The following is a 16,227-nucleotide window of genomic DNA, read 5'->3' on the forward strand; positions in this document are numbered from 1 at the left end:
TTTAGAAGTCGGTTTCAGTATAAAGACTAGTCAGCATTTATCTGCTGATAGCATTCAAGATGAAAATTTCTTAATCACAATAATCTGATAACTTGGAATATTCAAGTTAGTCTGGTCACACACTTTTATTTGATCTTAAATGATTTTAAAAATGTGAAAGACCAAGGATATAAAGGTAGTTTTAAAATATATATTTTTTTATCTTATAATCCCCTGAATGCACACACTAGAATCTAGTGACGAGATGACTAGGTCAGACTGTGAGACCACATACCTGCCATCTGCCTTCACCATGAAGATTGCACACACTTGAGATTTAACGGAAACTTGCATGCTCAAATGTGACTTAGGAGGAAAAACAAATATGGTGGATGATAAAAATCCTCAACTGCTGTTCTGGCATATTTGACCCTTTAAAGTCTACCATTGTGCAAGTCCGCCAGAACATATTCTTACATTTTTACATACTGTTGTGCCATTTTTGGGAGTATGTTTATTTGCTTCACATCAATATAACCCTTATATCCCAAGTTTTAATAACATGTATTGACTTATGTCTTAACTACAACAAGCAATTGCTTAAAAGTGCGATAAACCTAAAAAAATGACAATTGTTTTTGTTTTTTTCACATGTATTTCAAAATACAGAAATTGCACAACTGTATCCCTAAGATTTGTAAATGTAAAAAAAGTTGCACAATATCCTTTGCAACCACAGGAAATTTATTTGTGCTGTGTTCATAACTTTCTTTTTTAGAAAAACTCAATTTTGTAACCTGTTAAAAAAAACGAGCCAGATGAGTAGTTGGACTCTTCATCCAACGCTGTAATTATTTCGAAAGTTTCATGCCAGCTCCAAAACTGTTTGGCATGACCGGGGTTTTGCATAACTACATATGTGTGGCAGTGTGTCAAAGGTGTGTGTGTGATGGATGTCTGTTGTGTGTGTGGGTTGTGTGTCTGAGTGTTTTTGTAAAAAAGTAGGGGTGAAATGTGAGGGAGGGCGAGTATGTGTGCAGGCTAAGTTCTTCAATGTATTCCGTGGAAAAAAATACAACTTTCTGGAAAATACGCCACTTCCTGTTGTTGGGGTGGGGAGCCTATGAGGTAGGGTCACTTAAGAATCATGTGACAGGTCATGCCCATAACATGATGACTTTTATTTCAACATAGGAAGTGCTGCAAATACCCGTGGTCTCATTTATAAAGATTATTGTTATGTGCATTTTATTGTGTATTTTTACAAAGCCATCACTGCAATGAAAAAGCGCTCTGAAACATGGTCAATGTGTGAAATGTTAGTGGTTTTATATGCAAAAAGAATGATCCATCTATCTTATCCGGTCCAATCAAAAATGGATATGCTTATCGTAGCGCCGGTGCTACGTTGGGTTCTATAGGGTTAACAATTGGTTAATGAGTTCAGTTAGAAACATGTCTCATTTTTCCACCCTAAACACACAAATAATCCTGTGAATATAACTAATACTATCGATGAAGAGTTAGATCATAAAGTAGTATTAATAAGAGGGCCAACATCAATGAAAATCAATGACCCTGATCCCTTATGTCTGTTATCCAATGTATGTTGGTATCTATATCAGTTTATTTCAGATTATTACAAGTAGGTTATTGATAGTACAAAGTGAGTGTGCATGGCTTAAAAATGATCAATAATTTAATTTAAAATGGCTCTAGGTGGGGCTGCATGGCAGCGCAGGGGTTAGCGCTGTTGCCTCACAGCAAGAAAGTCCATGGTTCGCTTCTTGGTCAGGGCCTTTCTGTGTGGAGTTTGCATGTTCTCCCCGTGCATGCGCAGGTTCTCCCCAGGTACTCCGGCTTCCTCCCATCACCAGAAACATACTTGTTAGGTTAATTGGTGACTCTAAAAATTGTCCGTAGGTGTGAATGTGAGCATGCCTGGTTGTCTGTCTGCGATTGACTGGTGACCAGTCCAGGGTGTACCCTGCCTCTTGCTCAATGACAGCTGGGATAGGCTCCAACACCCCCTGTGACCCCCAACAGTACATGCACTGAATAAAACAGATTATCAGGTAAAGAGCAAGGTGTGTTAATACTGTTTTCATGATCTGATAACAGCCTCTACTCAATAAAGCAAATCAGATAATGCTGTTTATACGACCACTTAAGTAATTGGTTAACTCCAGGAGTCAGATAATGATCGGTTTATCAGCGTGTGTTAATGCTCATGCGAGAAAAGAGATCATTTAGTCTTTAACACATCTTTTTGCTTCCTCCAAGGTATATCATACTCAAGAGAACTTCAATGCAAGCAGATTATTTTGAGCCCCCATCACTAAATGTACAGGATGACATCATCAGTGTGGCAGCAGATTTATTTTGAACTTACACTTATAAGTCTGAGTTAAGGTGGATAAATAAAAGAACTTGAGTGCCATTTATTAGCTGGAGGTTTAAATGTGTAATCAAACATGACAGCAGCTTCTCTGTAGGAGTCAGTGCAGCTGAGAGAAAACATCCGCTTGTGTAACTGCAGCACAGACAGAGAGAGGGACGGGCATTAATGCACCACTAGAGTGCACCCTGTAGCCTTTAACACAATGTAGATGAAGAAGAGCCTGCTAGAGAGGCAGGGGAGGGTGCAGAGGGTGGAAATTTTAAGGAGAGGCGGAAGAACACAGAGAAATACAGAAAGGGCAGTAAAGGTGGAGCGAGAGAGCAGTTTTGGAACATTGAGAGGAAGTAAGACAGACATTTGCAAACAATGGAGTGAACAAAACAGTCACAACAACAAAGAAACAAAAGAGACAGTGAAAAAATATATATATCAGAATGAAGGAATCCATTAAATCAGTAGAGACAGTGTCAGAGGACGAAGGGGATGACTTCTAAAAACTGACCCTCTCTCCACCTTGCTAAATTCTGTTTCCTGAGCAGGATGTCTTTGTACATATATGGCCCCTTCTTGTGCCTAGATTTGCCCTGATTCTCCTCATAATACACGCTTAAGCCCAAACATATTTTGTCCTCACATCTGTTTTTCTCCGCTTTTGAATTTCTTGATCCACGTGCCAAAATCCCCAGAACAACAGGACGCCATGTAAATGGTTGACGAATGATGACATCATGTGCTTAAGATGGTTTTTGAGGAAAGTGACTGCTTTAGAAGCCCGGAGGGCAAAAAAAGTTTGGAATGGTGGCTACTATTGAACACTAAGTAGCACTGTGGCACTGGGTATTTTATTCTCTTTAGAACAACTTGTTTAATACCACCTGTATACTGTAGTGGAAATGTTAATTGAAACCATACAATTTTGTAACTTTGGATCAGGGAAGTCCCATCTTAGCTTCAGCGATGGACACCTTCCATAGCAGCTTCCACTGTGTAATGAATAGACAGACAACTTGAAAATTGCTATATAAGCTAAAGTCCATTCATCATTCCTTTACTAAGGAGTCTCTTCACAAAGTAAGAACCTGCAAAGACCAGACTGTTCCACTTAAAAACACCAACAAACAGGCTTTATATTTGTCTTTCTATCTTGCCATGTCTGTCAGTGTCTCTGGCCTTGAATCATACAAACTCTGCCTGAATGGTCAGCTCCACATCACCCTGGAGGCTCAGCTGATCATCTGGTTATTACCACTGTTGTGATACTGCAGTCACATTTGGTTGCCCTTTGGTAGCAGTGATGTGACACTGATGTACAAACAGGGTAGAAGTGATATTGCCCAAAAGTCCCTGAAGGTAACTAGATGAGAAAAACATTGAGTTAACCTATCTCATGTTGGCTACGGTTAAGACCAAATGTTTCCTGTGTGCCAAGTCTGTTTCCAGAGCAGTGAAAGAAATCCTATCTGACTTATATCTCACTAACAATGCAATGATGAGTGATTTTTGACATGTCTGAGAAGAGGAGGGACAGTGCCTCATACTTTTGCTCCTTTTCTCTGAGGAGTCTTCAGCAAAAATTTCATTGTTTGAGAAAAATTTCTGAGCATCCATAGAGGGAATTTTGTATTTTAGTGCAGCTGCAAACCTTACTTATCCTGACTCAATACAACATCTGTATAAACCTTTTTATTTAGGTCTTGAAAAGTTATACATTTGTACATATCTCTTTTGAAAGCTCTTTGAAACTTATCTGCAAATCTCAGTCCCCAACAAATTGGGACATCCTTTAAATCTGAATAAAACATAATACAGTCATTTGCAACTGATTTGCAACCTACATTTAGTTGAATACAGAAAAAAGATTTTTAACATTCAGACTAATAATTTTGGACAAAATTTTGAAATTTTGCTCCTGGGACAGGAGCATGAAAGACTGGGAAAGTTGTCAAATGTAAAAAAAAAACACCTGGAACATTACACATGCCCACAGGCTAGTTGTGAACAGGTGATCATACCACGATTGGGTATAAAAGGAGCATTTATGGAAAGCTCATTCAATAGCACTCAATGGTGCAAGGCTCTTTACTTGGTTGTGGGCTCAGGATCCCTTTACAAAACCAATGTCAGTTTACTCAGTGCATAGCCCCATATTTAAATGTAAGATAAACTCTACCATGCAGAATTAAAGTAATATATCATCAACATCCAGACGTGTCACTGTCTCCTCTGGGCCAAAGCTCATCTGAGATGGACTGACCTAAAGTGGAAAAGTGTGCTATGGTATGATAAGTCCACTTTTTAGTTTGTTTTTGGAATTCTTGCCAATTGAGTCCTCCTGGCTAAAGAGATAAAGGACCATCAAGACTGGTATCAAAGCAAAGTTTGAAAGCCAGCATTTGTTATGGTGTGTGGGTGTATTAGTGCCCATGGTGTGGGTCACTTGTACATCTGTGAAAGCACCATTAATACTGAGAGGTGCAAACAAGCATGCTTCCTCCAGATAACGTCCTTTTCAGGAGTCCCAGCTTATTTCAGAAAGACAATGCCGGGACACATTCTGCACAAGCTGCAACAGTCAAGATCCATGTTTCTGACTTTCTTTGGTGTTTCTGTGTGAAATTTGTGTATTTTTCATGTTTCCAGTTTCATTTTGTATATAAGGTTAGGTTGTTGTGTCATTTTGTCCCCCTAAGTTCTGGTGTTTTCTGTTTTTGGCAAAGGTTATATGCAGCCGTTAGTTTTTTTTTCTGTTTCTGTTTATTTAAGTTTTGTTTCCTCCCTGTCCCTGTCAGACATGCTGACTTTAAGTGGACTTAAAGTAAGTTTTGTTTTGTGGATTTTCCCTTATGGTTCCTTGGTTGATTCTCCTTGTGTTGTGGTTTTTGCCTTTTTTGATTGTATAACTTAATCTTTTATAGTTAACCTGCACTTGGGAACTCTTTTGAGTTTTTTGCCTCTTCTTGACACATCGGCATAATATTGCAGATACCCTGCACTGCTGAGTAAATTAATAAGCCCATAAAGAAATAATTCTACTTTAAATACTGAACAATTGCTGGGTTTCCAGTTTGAATGTGTTTCTATTGAAGGGAGTTTTGGGCATGAGCCTTGCAATTCTCGTAAAATCTCATCTTGCGTGACTCTGCTGCAAGAAAGCTGGATGTTCAAAACCCGATGCGTTTTGGTATGTTTATGATTAAATCTAGAGCAGTTGCCTTGATAATTTTGAACAAAAGATGATGGCAAAGGATGATAGTTCAAAGACAAAGTCTGTATGTATGGCAAAAGCCATGTATAAGGGTTTAAGTATGATGTTAAGAAAAGTCTCAGTCTCGTCTTTTGTCCACACGTGCCCCACCATGTTGTCTTGGAGTGAGCTGGTCATGTGACTTCGTATGTTACGCTCTATGACTTGAAAATGCAGAAAAAGTGTTTTCATTGGTAAATATGCCCCTGTCCAAACTTTATGGGTTTTGTTGCAGGAATCAAATTCACAGTGTGTATTTACAAAAACGTAAAAATAAATCTGTCTGAAAAATAAATATCTCATCTTTGTGTTGTATTTACTTGACTATATATCAGGGTTTGCATATGTAGTCGATATTTTTACCCTTCTTTGTGTTGAGAAATGTGATCCTTATTCCAACACACAGGATATAAGGACTTTGTAGGTACTGAATGAACATTTTGATGTTAATATTATGAAATCATATCAGAGGTGCGGTGTTTTTTTTTAAAGCTGCAAATGTGGAGAAATAATCAGTATTATTAATATAAATTTGCTTTAACGCACACAACTGTATGGCAATAATAAAAATGACTTATTCATGATTCTTGACACCCGACTAATTAGTTATAAGTGCTAAATAAACACCTCTGCAGCCAAGCAATATGTGTGAGTGAATGTTAATAGTCGTGTGCTTATATGCAGTTATGTGCAGCATTTATCTCATCATTTAAAAAACACCACCTGCCACTTTAATCCCTCCTCCCAACACTTCCAACGCTTCCATTGCTGGCAACGGTTCAACCCTAATATATTCTGCAGGAAGGCGGGAGAGAGTGAGGCCCTCCCTAGGAGAGCGAGAGAGAGACGTGCGATGCAAACAGAAAGTGGGATGCATGCAAATCAGATGCAGCAGTCAGGTAGTTATGATGCTACTGTGATCACCAAGGGAATTAAGTATTTAAGCATGTGCCTGTTATCTGTGTATCATTAACATCGTTTAGATGGATTTATCCCCCGAACAGCACAGACAAGCCTGTAGCATGAGCTGTAGATCAAAACAGGACTGTGGTGCTGCTGCGGACAATAAGGATGTACTGTATACTGTATTAGTATTCAATTTGCTGTTTGAATTAGAAGGATATGAAGTGGAGTTAAGCTTCACTGGTACACTGATGGAAAATACCTCTGTAAGTGAAGTTAGAATCTCATGAATAAGAAGACACACTTTATTAATCCTGAAGCAGGACTTATTTTTACTCTATTGCCAAAACGTGCTACACACACATACACACACATACAGACTGATATAGAAACAAATGCACAAACAAGGTTGTAAGGGCATACATTAATGGAGGGATGTCAAAATGAGGGGGCTGCACACTGACGAGTAGCCCTGAGCAGTTGGACGTTTGGTGCAGAGCTCAGAAAGTGAACCAGCACTTCTAAGACCACCAGCCCAGTTTTTGCCATTTGTCCATGATGGGGCTTGAACCTTTGACTCTCTAGTTTCCAAACCAGGTTCTTACAGACTGAGCTGCTTATATACTGTATCAAAAGAAACCAGGGATTTGACAAGATACACACTTAACCACAACATTGGGTAAGATCTTCATAATATCTGTTGAGTCAAACACTAGAGCAGGCAGATAAGCACAATAACAACGTGGCTTCACGTTAGGGACAAAAGTCAAGACACCACTACCATTATTCATCCATTGTCTACTCCAGTGATCGCTGAAGTGGGGGTCATAAGACACCATGGGGGTTGAAGGATGATAAAATATAATCTAAAATATAATCTAAAATGATGAAGAGCTCAATTTAAAATAAAACCAAAGTTATTAAATCAGTCATATAGTATTAGTTCAGGCTGGCCACAGAGTCCAGCACTGCCATAATTGAGATCAGCTGATCTCACCCAAGCCCTCATAAGCTGACAGCCAGCTGATTAACTCTAATCATGCTTTTGGCTAATCACACTCAGGCTGCCTTACTAATACTACTCTGTTAGGCTAAACTCTGCTGCTCTCACGACAAGCTGCTCTTGCAACCCTCCTCCACCCCAGCTCCTCCTTCGTTCTGCGTCTGGCTTAATCAGTTTCATTCTGTTGTCACTGGTGCTCGCTCTGCACTGGGGGTTTTGCTGCTTCTCTCCCTGCTAATAAAGAAATATTCATAGCTGCAAAGCAAGTGTTTCTTTCAAAAAAGGTCCTGACTGAAGTGATATTTGTGCTTAAATATAAGTAATGTGTCCCCAAATTTGTACAAGATGCTTGTGGCTGGCAGGCTGTTTGGTGTCAGCAGTCTGTTCTCCATGATCAATTACATTCTTTAGAAATATATGGCTTTCTTTGGACTCACGCTTTAGCTCTTCATGAATGGCGAGAATTTCCACCACATATTTACACTCTCTTTCATTGCAGTTTCAAGATGAACGGTTATATGCAGCCGTTAGTCTGTTCACAGACAATCCAGTATGAGAGGCAGCACTGTAACAACCAATGCATTAAAATGGTTCCACTGATTAGTCAAATGAAGTGAAAAGGTCATATCTGTGATGATAGTTTGACTTGTTTGACTATTATGCTTTTCTACACTGTAAGATCAAACGATTGATGGTTGTTAAAAAATAAATAAATTTTGTTAACTTAGAAATTCAAAACAGCTATTTCAGCTCTATTTTTCTGAGTAAATTGAACACTTTTTCAGTTGAAAGTAAACAGTACCCACTCATTCTAACTGTTTAAATGTTTTCATTGTACTTAAATTATTTGAAAATCATCCTTAATATACAGACTTACCCAGAATGCCTTTGGGCACTAGAGACTTTTGCACCATGAGCGAAGTTACTGATACAGTTACTCACTGACTCCACAGTGCAGTTTAACTTCTAAAAGCCAAGTCAACTCAACATAAATGTACGAGTAATGACCACTGAAAAAATCTATTTCACTACTTAAAAACTTTGATGCAATCAGTTTCAACAAAAATGTTGAGTAGTTTCAACTTGTTTGGTTTCACAGTGTAGCAAATGACTTTACATCTCTGTAGTGCGACCAAAGAATGAGACGACTCAAGTTACATCTTAACTAGTTTCAATGTAGGGTAGACAAACTTAGACATAGCTGATGCAACTTGCTACAGAGCACTGTAGCACTGAACAAGTACAGCTGTAAATGCAATCCTTGATGTCTTCAGTCTCTTCAGAAACCATCAGCACGGGCACATTTAAACCTCTTTGCTGCATGGTAGATGTGGAAGTTGGAATAGTGTTGTTGCTGTTGACTTAAATAAGATAAAAACATGCATAGTAGACTGTGGGGTGGATTTTACTGACTGAAGCACAAACGAATACAAATGCGCTTGTTTGCCTCTTTTTCTTTCTTCTCATTGGTAGATTTGCAAACCATACATACATATCACAGTTTACTGTGTTGGACCGTACATATGTCACTCTAAACCTAACCAGGGCTCAGAGATCTGTCTGTGCTCAGCTCAGATGTGGCATTCTTCCTCTTGCCCTGGAAACAGGTCGCTTCCATGCTGTTCCTGAGGAAGAGCGAATGTGTGTGTTGTGTGATTTGGGTGAAGTTGAAAACGAAATGCACTTTTTATTCTATTGTCCTCTGTATCACAACTTAAGATGTCAGCTTTTCTGTAAAATGTCTGCAGAGTGTCCTGATTTGTTTTCTATGTCTGATGAAGAAAGACTCAAATTTTTGTTTACTCACAAAGTGTTTCAACTTGCACAATTTGTGCTGAATGCTTTTCAACAGCGTAAGAGGACACTTTATATTTGACTAAAGCTGCTGTCTAATAACAAGTGTATAGTCTAATTGCAAATGAACAACATTTTGTTAACACTTGATCTGTTCCTGTCTGATATGTACTGTGATGAGTTGCTCTCATCTTTGCTTGATTGCTCTTATTTGTTTTGTATTTCAGTGTCTTGTAAGCCCGTGAGGGCTGGGCACCTCTTTTGGTGTATGGCACGATGAAATAATAATAAAATAAAACTAAAAAAACTAAAAAAAAAAAACAATGCAAGTGTGTGTTGGCATGTCATGTGAATGCAGATCAGCAAGAGAGAGAGGAGGAGCAGTATGAAACAGTTGTACCTAACGTGAACGCACTATTACTTTTTATAAACTCGAGCATTCAAATGTAAGGAGAGTTTTTCTATGAGGATAAGTGTGTGCTCTCATCCCTACTGGTATCATTACAACAGAGATAATACTTAAATGATCCCTCTGTGTAAAGTGTTGTGATGTTATTTACCAGCTGTGCATATTCAGAAACATTTGCACACATTGTGCTGTGCCTTTCAACATGACTTGTTTTATGATTGGTTTGGACATTGAACGTAATACTAGGCAGAAACACTCTCTAGGACAGATGGGATGGTTTTGTGTGATCAAACCACAGGATCATCTTTTCAAATGCTAATGTCAGCTTACATTATACATTATGATATGAGAGGTTCAGATGAGGTAAATGTTGACTTGTAAATACCAATCCCTTTATCTCTGCTCTCTTTACTGCTGAAGAGATTTAATGAGATTGTTTGATTCAAACATCTGAAGTAAATAATATATTATATCTTAAATGCTGCTGTAGTGCTGATTTAAAAAGACCCTTCAAGTCTTATTTCAAAAATCCATCATTACAGTGGTGACATCAGTGGAGACTCAAATTATAAAGCAGTGCACACGTCAGCCCCAAAGACTAATTTAATTTTAAGAAAACAGGCTGAAGGACAAACAAACAAAATAAAAAAGGTAAACACTGGAAAGTGATGGCTTGAATGTGAACGCTTTGAATGCCTGGCTTTGACTTCAACCTTGCACCTGCTCCCATGTATTCAGACCTCATCACATTCAACATTTGCGAGCATTTTACAAATGACTGTGATTTTCCTTCTCTCAATGCTCTTAAGTTTAGGAATAGCAGCTCATTAAAAACTTACCTTGCGGATGCCTTCTTTAGACTCTTCGACATTGTTTTCTCCTCCTCCCGTGCGATTTATCATTCGCCACATCTGGGAATACATGGGATCCCTCTCAAAGGGGTTCATGGCCTTGGAGCGCACCTGATCATACACTGCTGAGTCCAACACTGTACCATAAGGCAGCTCGGTCTGTTTGGATAAGTCCTGGAGAGACCTAAGGAGGCAAAAGTGGTACAAAAAAATTGAGTTTTCTGGTTGTTTTCAGCTATTTAGATACACATAGCATTGTTCTACACAATTTTAGCTGTTCTTTGGTGGATTTTGTTGTAGTAATATTGGTCAATGACAAGGTAAATACTTTATGTGTGGTTTCCTGCAGAACTTGTGGTCTATTAAGACATCCAAAAACTTTTATAAACTTTTTTCCATTTTTATATTGTCAAGTTTCAACTTCTGTGTTTGTCTTAATATTCCCACAAACATAACCTTGGCTTTATCTAAAATTCATGACACCTTATTATAGTCAAACAGCCCTCCAAGTTTGTTCTGTATCTGTGTCGCCCTCAAAAAAGACACATCTCTATCCTGACACACCAGAAAAAAAAACGTTTTTGGTCCACAAACAGAGAAATGTGGTCCAGTTCTGATAAAACTGCCACTTTATTAATGCTACATCTGAGATGACCACTTCATAAAGCAACAGCCATTGCAATCGGCTTACAGTAACCCCACCTGTAGCTGCTGCCTCATTCTCCTAAAATCTAATTGGACCGAACTGTGTTTGATTCAGCACAAAGATTGTGGATTGGAGTCTTTCAAGATGGATTTGCCTGATGACCGACATAGATTCTGACCAATCCCTTGGCTTAGCAAGTCTAACTAATCCCTTTGTTGTATAGAAAGAAAAAAAAGAACAAGAAGAATTTGGGCCCTAAGGCCAAACTCTATGGGACACCACAGACAAGGTTAAAGCAGAATGAGCTGTGGTAACCCATCTGAACTATCTAGAAATGAAGAGTCTGTCACATGGCTAGAAACTCCGTTTGGATAGATACATTTATGATAATGCATATTAAATACAATAATAATAGAGCAAACGCCTTTAATCAATAGTAGCATGAATATGAATATGAGGGTGTAACAAGCTTTATTCTATAAAAGAGGAGGCTGGGGTGGAGGGTATTAAGCTTTACCAGCAGCAACAACAGCATGGTGGATCAGTATTAATGCAAGCAGGGATTAGTGAGAAGTACATTATAGTTAAATGCACCTTTGTGTTGAGAGAAAGAGCTGTGATTGGCTGTGGGATATGGGAGGTGATAACTGGGATGAGCTGGCTGTCAGCTGATTGTGGTAGGGTGTATGACTATTGTGTCTTGCATGAACTAACACTAAGCTTCATTTCACTAATTCAAGAGTAATTTTGGTTTGTAATTTAGAATTCATAGAGGTGTGAAGGTATTTGTATTCATCATCAACCATCATGGCACCAACATCATGTTTCACTGCATGTAGCCTTATTATGAATATATCATAGCACAGAAAAACAAGGAAATCATACATGGCGGTATTCAAATCCTAATTCATGTGTTGCTAATACTTCTAACCTTTTTAGAGTTGCCTTTTAAGAAAAAAATGAGAAGAAACAGGTGCACAAGCTGAACACAAGTAAAAGAAGACAATAATTCAACTGAATTCAAGGACATGTTTAGTTATTTGGAGTCCTCAGGAAAAGACCATTTAGCTAAAAGCAATCAAACTGTGAATAAAATCTGTTTAAGTACCTCCTATCAGGAATTAAAGCCATAGGACTGCAGGATATACTCAAATCTCAATTAGAAATTTGCAAATACCCACCAGCACTTGCTTATCACCTCTTGCAAGGGCTCCGTAACTCAAACTCATCACATCTTAATATTTTTAAAAGGTCTCTCAGCCAGGTAGGACTTATGAAAATAAGTAAATGTGCTCATTATTGGTGCAATATCAGTTCTGAAGTCAAAAACCATACTTTTTAATTATTGCAAGCCATTTCGACACACAGTATTCCACCAGTTCACATATAAGGATTTACCTAACCTTATTTGATGCCATTTTATTCACTGCTTGCACCCAATTTGCATTCAAAATACTCTTGGAAGGTAGTTTCAGGTTTTGTTTTTTGTCTTTTTTCATTGTGATCAACTCTGTGTTAAAACCATTCATCAATACAGGTAAACAACAGAATCATTAACCAATGGTATTATTTGATGCTGTATCTTGAGGTCCCAGACAGTTGCCTTACCTTTGTCTAATGGTAAAACTGTCTAAGAATTCATCTTTCAGTCCATTGTGTGGTCAAAGTTTGGGATTGGAGCGTAGTATATCAATGGAAACACAATGAATACATTGTATTCCAAAATATTATGCAAATGCAATTCCAATTAAAAAAAATATTAGATTTTTAGTTTTTTTTTTTATTTAAGTTTTCAACTGTGCTGCTTCTTCTGTCAGTTTCCATCACTGACATCAATCTCAGACAGGTTTAGTCATTGGTTTGCCAGGTGAGCCCTCATTAAAGGGAAACTTCTTAAGGAGACAGTTCCACATTATTAAGCAAGTCTCAGGTCTCACGAATACAGGAAAATGAAAGATCTTTCTGCAGACGAAACATATGACATAGTGCAGTATCTTGCGAAAGGTATGAAATCACTGGATATTCTACCAAAATTAAGAGAGATCGCCATACTGTGAAAAGATTTGTGTGTGATTCAGAGCCCAGATGGGTTTGTTGAGGTAAAGTTTCTGTAAGGCAAACTCATTGTATTTAAAGAGCAGCTTTATTCACTGATGAATGCCGTGCTACACTGGATGGTCCAGATGGATGGAGTTCTGGATGGTTGATGGATGGCCACCATGTCCCAACAAGGCTGTAATATCAGCAAGGAGATGGTGGAGTGATGTTTTGGGCTGAAATCATTGGAAGTGAGTTGGTAGGCCCCTTTAAGATTTCAAAATGACCTCAGCAAAATTTGTGGAGTTCATAACTGCCCATTTCCTGCCATGGTATAAGAAGAAGAACCATGCCCTCTAGAGTAAAATCGTTTTAGTGCAAGACAATACGTAGTCCCATTCTGTGAAATATCCCACTGAAGCCTTGGCTGCTATGGGCATAAAGGGAGGAAAAATCATTGTGTGGCCACCATCATCCCCTCACATCAGCCCTACTGAGAACCTGTGGAGCATATTTAAAGGGAAGCTTGTGAGGATGGATGGCAGTTCACCTCAAAACTGGAGCTCTGGGAGGCAATTCTGGCATCCTCAAAGGAAATATAGGCAGAAACTATACATGGACTTACAAGTTCAATGGATGAATGAGTTTTTAAGATGGTATCAAAGAAGGGCTCATATGTTAATATGGAATTTGATGAGTAACAATGCTTTTGAATTGAAATAGCTTTGATTTGAGTGTTTTTAAACTCTGCTTTGCATATTAATTTGGAACACTGCATCACTGGTGATTTTCTTAAATAAAATCCAGATTACAATGATTGTTGAGGAATGAAAAATCATATTGACTGCCAAGTATATAAACTATAGGAAAAAATGAACAAAACCAGTATAATTTGGAACACAGTTTATACTGGATGGCATCACCCAGGTGTGCCAGGCAGCCTTCAAGTATTCATTAAAAGTCATAAAGCTCCTTTACACTGTTCTGCCTCATCAGAAGTCAATCCATGGTCTCTACCTTTTACGAGGGAATGAAATAATTGATTGAGCACAAATACCTGTGTACAGCCAAAAACAAATAAAAAACATAAAAAGGTTGCACACAGGTGTGATGGAGAGCATTTAAGGCATTTGCCAATCCTCTGGCTCTGGCCTGGATGAATCCCTCACTGTAGTGCCTCTGCTTTGGCACTTCCATGTACCCAGAGAGGACATGTTGAATGATCAAGCCTTTGTGTCTGTCTCCATTCGTCCCATTGAGGGCTGGCCAGGTCTGCAGAGGTGGGCTTTGGGCAGCCAACATGATTTATTCATGCAGTGCCCAGCTGTACGGCAGTTCACACCATCTCTTTCCCATCAGTGAGTGATGATTTGGATCTAAACTCTCCATGGGCCAGCTGTGGGAGTTGGCAGTGACATGTAATCGACATGGAACAAAAATAGAAAAAAAAACTGTGATTGGCTATGACTGACGAATGTGAGAAAAATGTGGGTGGAAAGCAGTTGAGACAGCAGCACTCGGTTAGTTCACAGAGCAGAAAAAGCTGCACATGGTTGATCTCTGCAATCATAGCGAGGAAAGGGGAGGCACTTAAGAAATAGAACTGGAAAAGGCACAAGTCAGTCTGCCTTGTTATTTTTTCCTCTCACCTCCTCTCTCTCTCTCTCGTTCTACCCTTCACCCATAAATTGCCACCTCTGGGGGGAAACAAGAGCTATTGTTAATTATAACGCAACAGTGCTTGGGTTGCCTCTCAAAGAGTTTGGCCGCTGAGAAATGTAATGGAGAACTATTACAGGAACTAATTACTGTTTGTTTGTTAAATGGCTGCTGCATACCACCCATGGATTTGAGAGACACACATTTGTAACAGGAAAACATGCACACAAAACACTCAACATGTCCTGCTTAATGAAGAACAACAAGAGAAGTGTATCTTACTTCATTAATTCAGCTGTAGTACACCCACTGAGCAGATTTAACAATGGGTGCAAATATGAGTAGGTAGGTTGACATTATTACTGGAGTGTTGTCTAAGACAAAAACACGTGTACATCCAAACCCACACACAGGTAATGTAACACACAGAGTGGAAGTTACAGCCCCTGTAGCTCCTCTCTCTCTTTCTCTCTCACCCTCCTCGACTGTCTCTCTGACCTGCTCTATAAAAAAGAAACCCTTTGAACATTTTAATGAACTTTGCTGTGAACATGAATCTTTTATTGCCGTCAATTAATCTTTGGCCTTAATAATTTCTCCTCCCCACCACTCCCCTGAGACGATGTACGCCTGTCAGCGCACTTTCCGACCAGGATTCCCCCTCTGTGGATTGGTTTCACCGGGCAGGAAGTCTGAGCTTGTTATTTAATGGTGCAAGATTATGTAGGCGGGAGAGGGAGGGAGCAACGTGTGCACAGGCAAAAAAAATCCAGATTAAAAAGCATAGCATTTGTTAATAATTCAAAAGAAAAAGATAACAGAGGAAGACACAGAGATTTTGAATGAAGGTTGGTGGTGAGTGTATATTTAATGCATCAGGACTTTCAACAGACATATGGAGTAGTCAGCATGTAGGAAACAGAAGCCAGCCTGGGGGGGTTAAAAATCTTGCCTTCTTTGGTCTATTAAACAAATCAAGACAGGAGTAGTTTCGAATAGAGGTTTAAAAAAAACCCACTCCACTGGATGAATTAGATAACCAAGGTTTTGGTTTCATGGATGAATTTCTTTCACGTTACAAAGCAGTAACCTGACACTCCAGATATACTGTTTCATTTATCTATTACATGAATATATTTCACATTCATCTGGGAAACCTCCCATATTAAGTGTTTGGGAAGAGCAGGACTTTTCAAAAAATCTCTGAATGATGATTGGTCGAATTTTCTTTCATGATGGGCCAATCAGAGCGCCAACACAAAATGAGGTAGTAGGCATGTGCTTGTAATGAGCTTACAGGC

The 16,227-nt window shown here is 38.8% G+C and overlaps 1 protein-coding gene across 2 annotated transcripts in view; it reads right to left on the bottom strand.

The window, feature by feature from the left end:
- grid2 (glutamate receptor, ionotropic, delta 2) overlaps positions 1-16,227 on the bottom strand; it is a 923,745-nt gene that overhangs the window by 106,943 nt on the left and 800,575 nt on the right. For both annotated transcript variants that reach the window (XM_041786464.1, XM_041786465.1), the window contains exon 13: positions 10,573-10,768. In XM_041786464.1, the coding sequence (XP_041642398.1) occupies positions 10,573-10,768 (196 nt within the window). The remainder of the gene's footprint in view (positions 1-10,572; positions 10,769-16,227) is intronic.

This window comes from Cheilinus undulatus, linkage group 5 (assembly GCF_018320785.1).
Source record: "Cheilinus undulatus linkage group 5, ASM1832078v1, whole genome shotgun sequence".
Classification (NCBI taxonomy): Eukaryota; Metazoa; Chordata; class Actinopteri; order Labriformes; family Labridae; genus Cheilinus; species Cheilinus undulatus.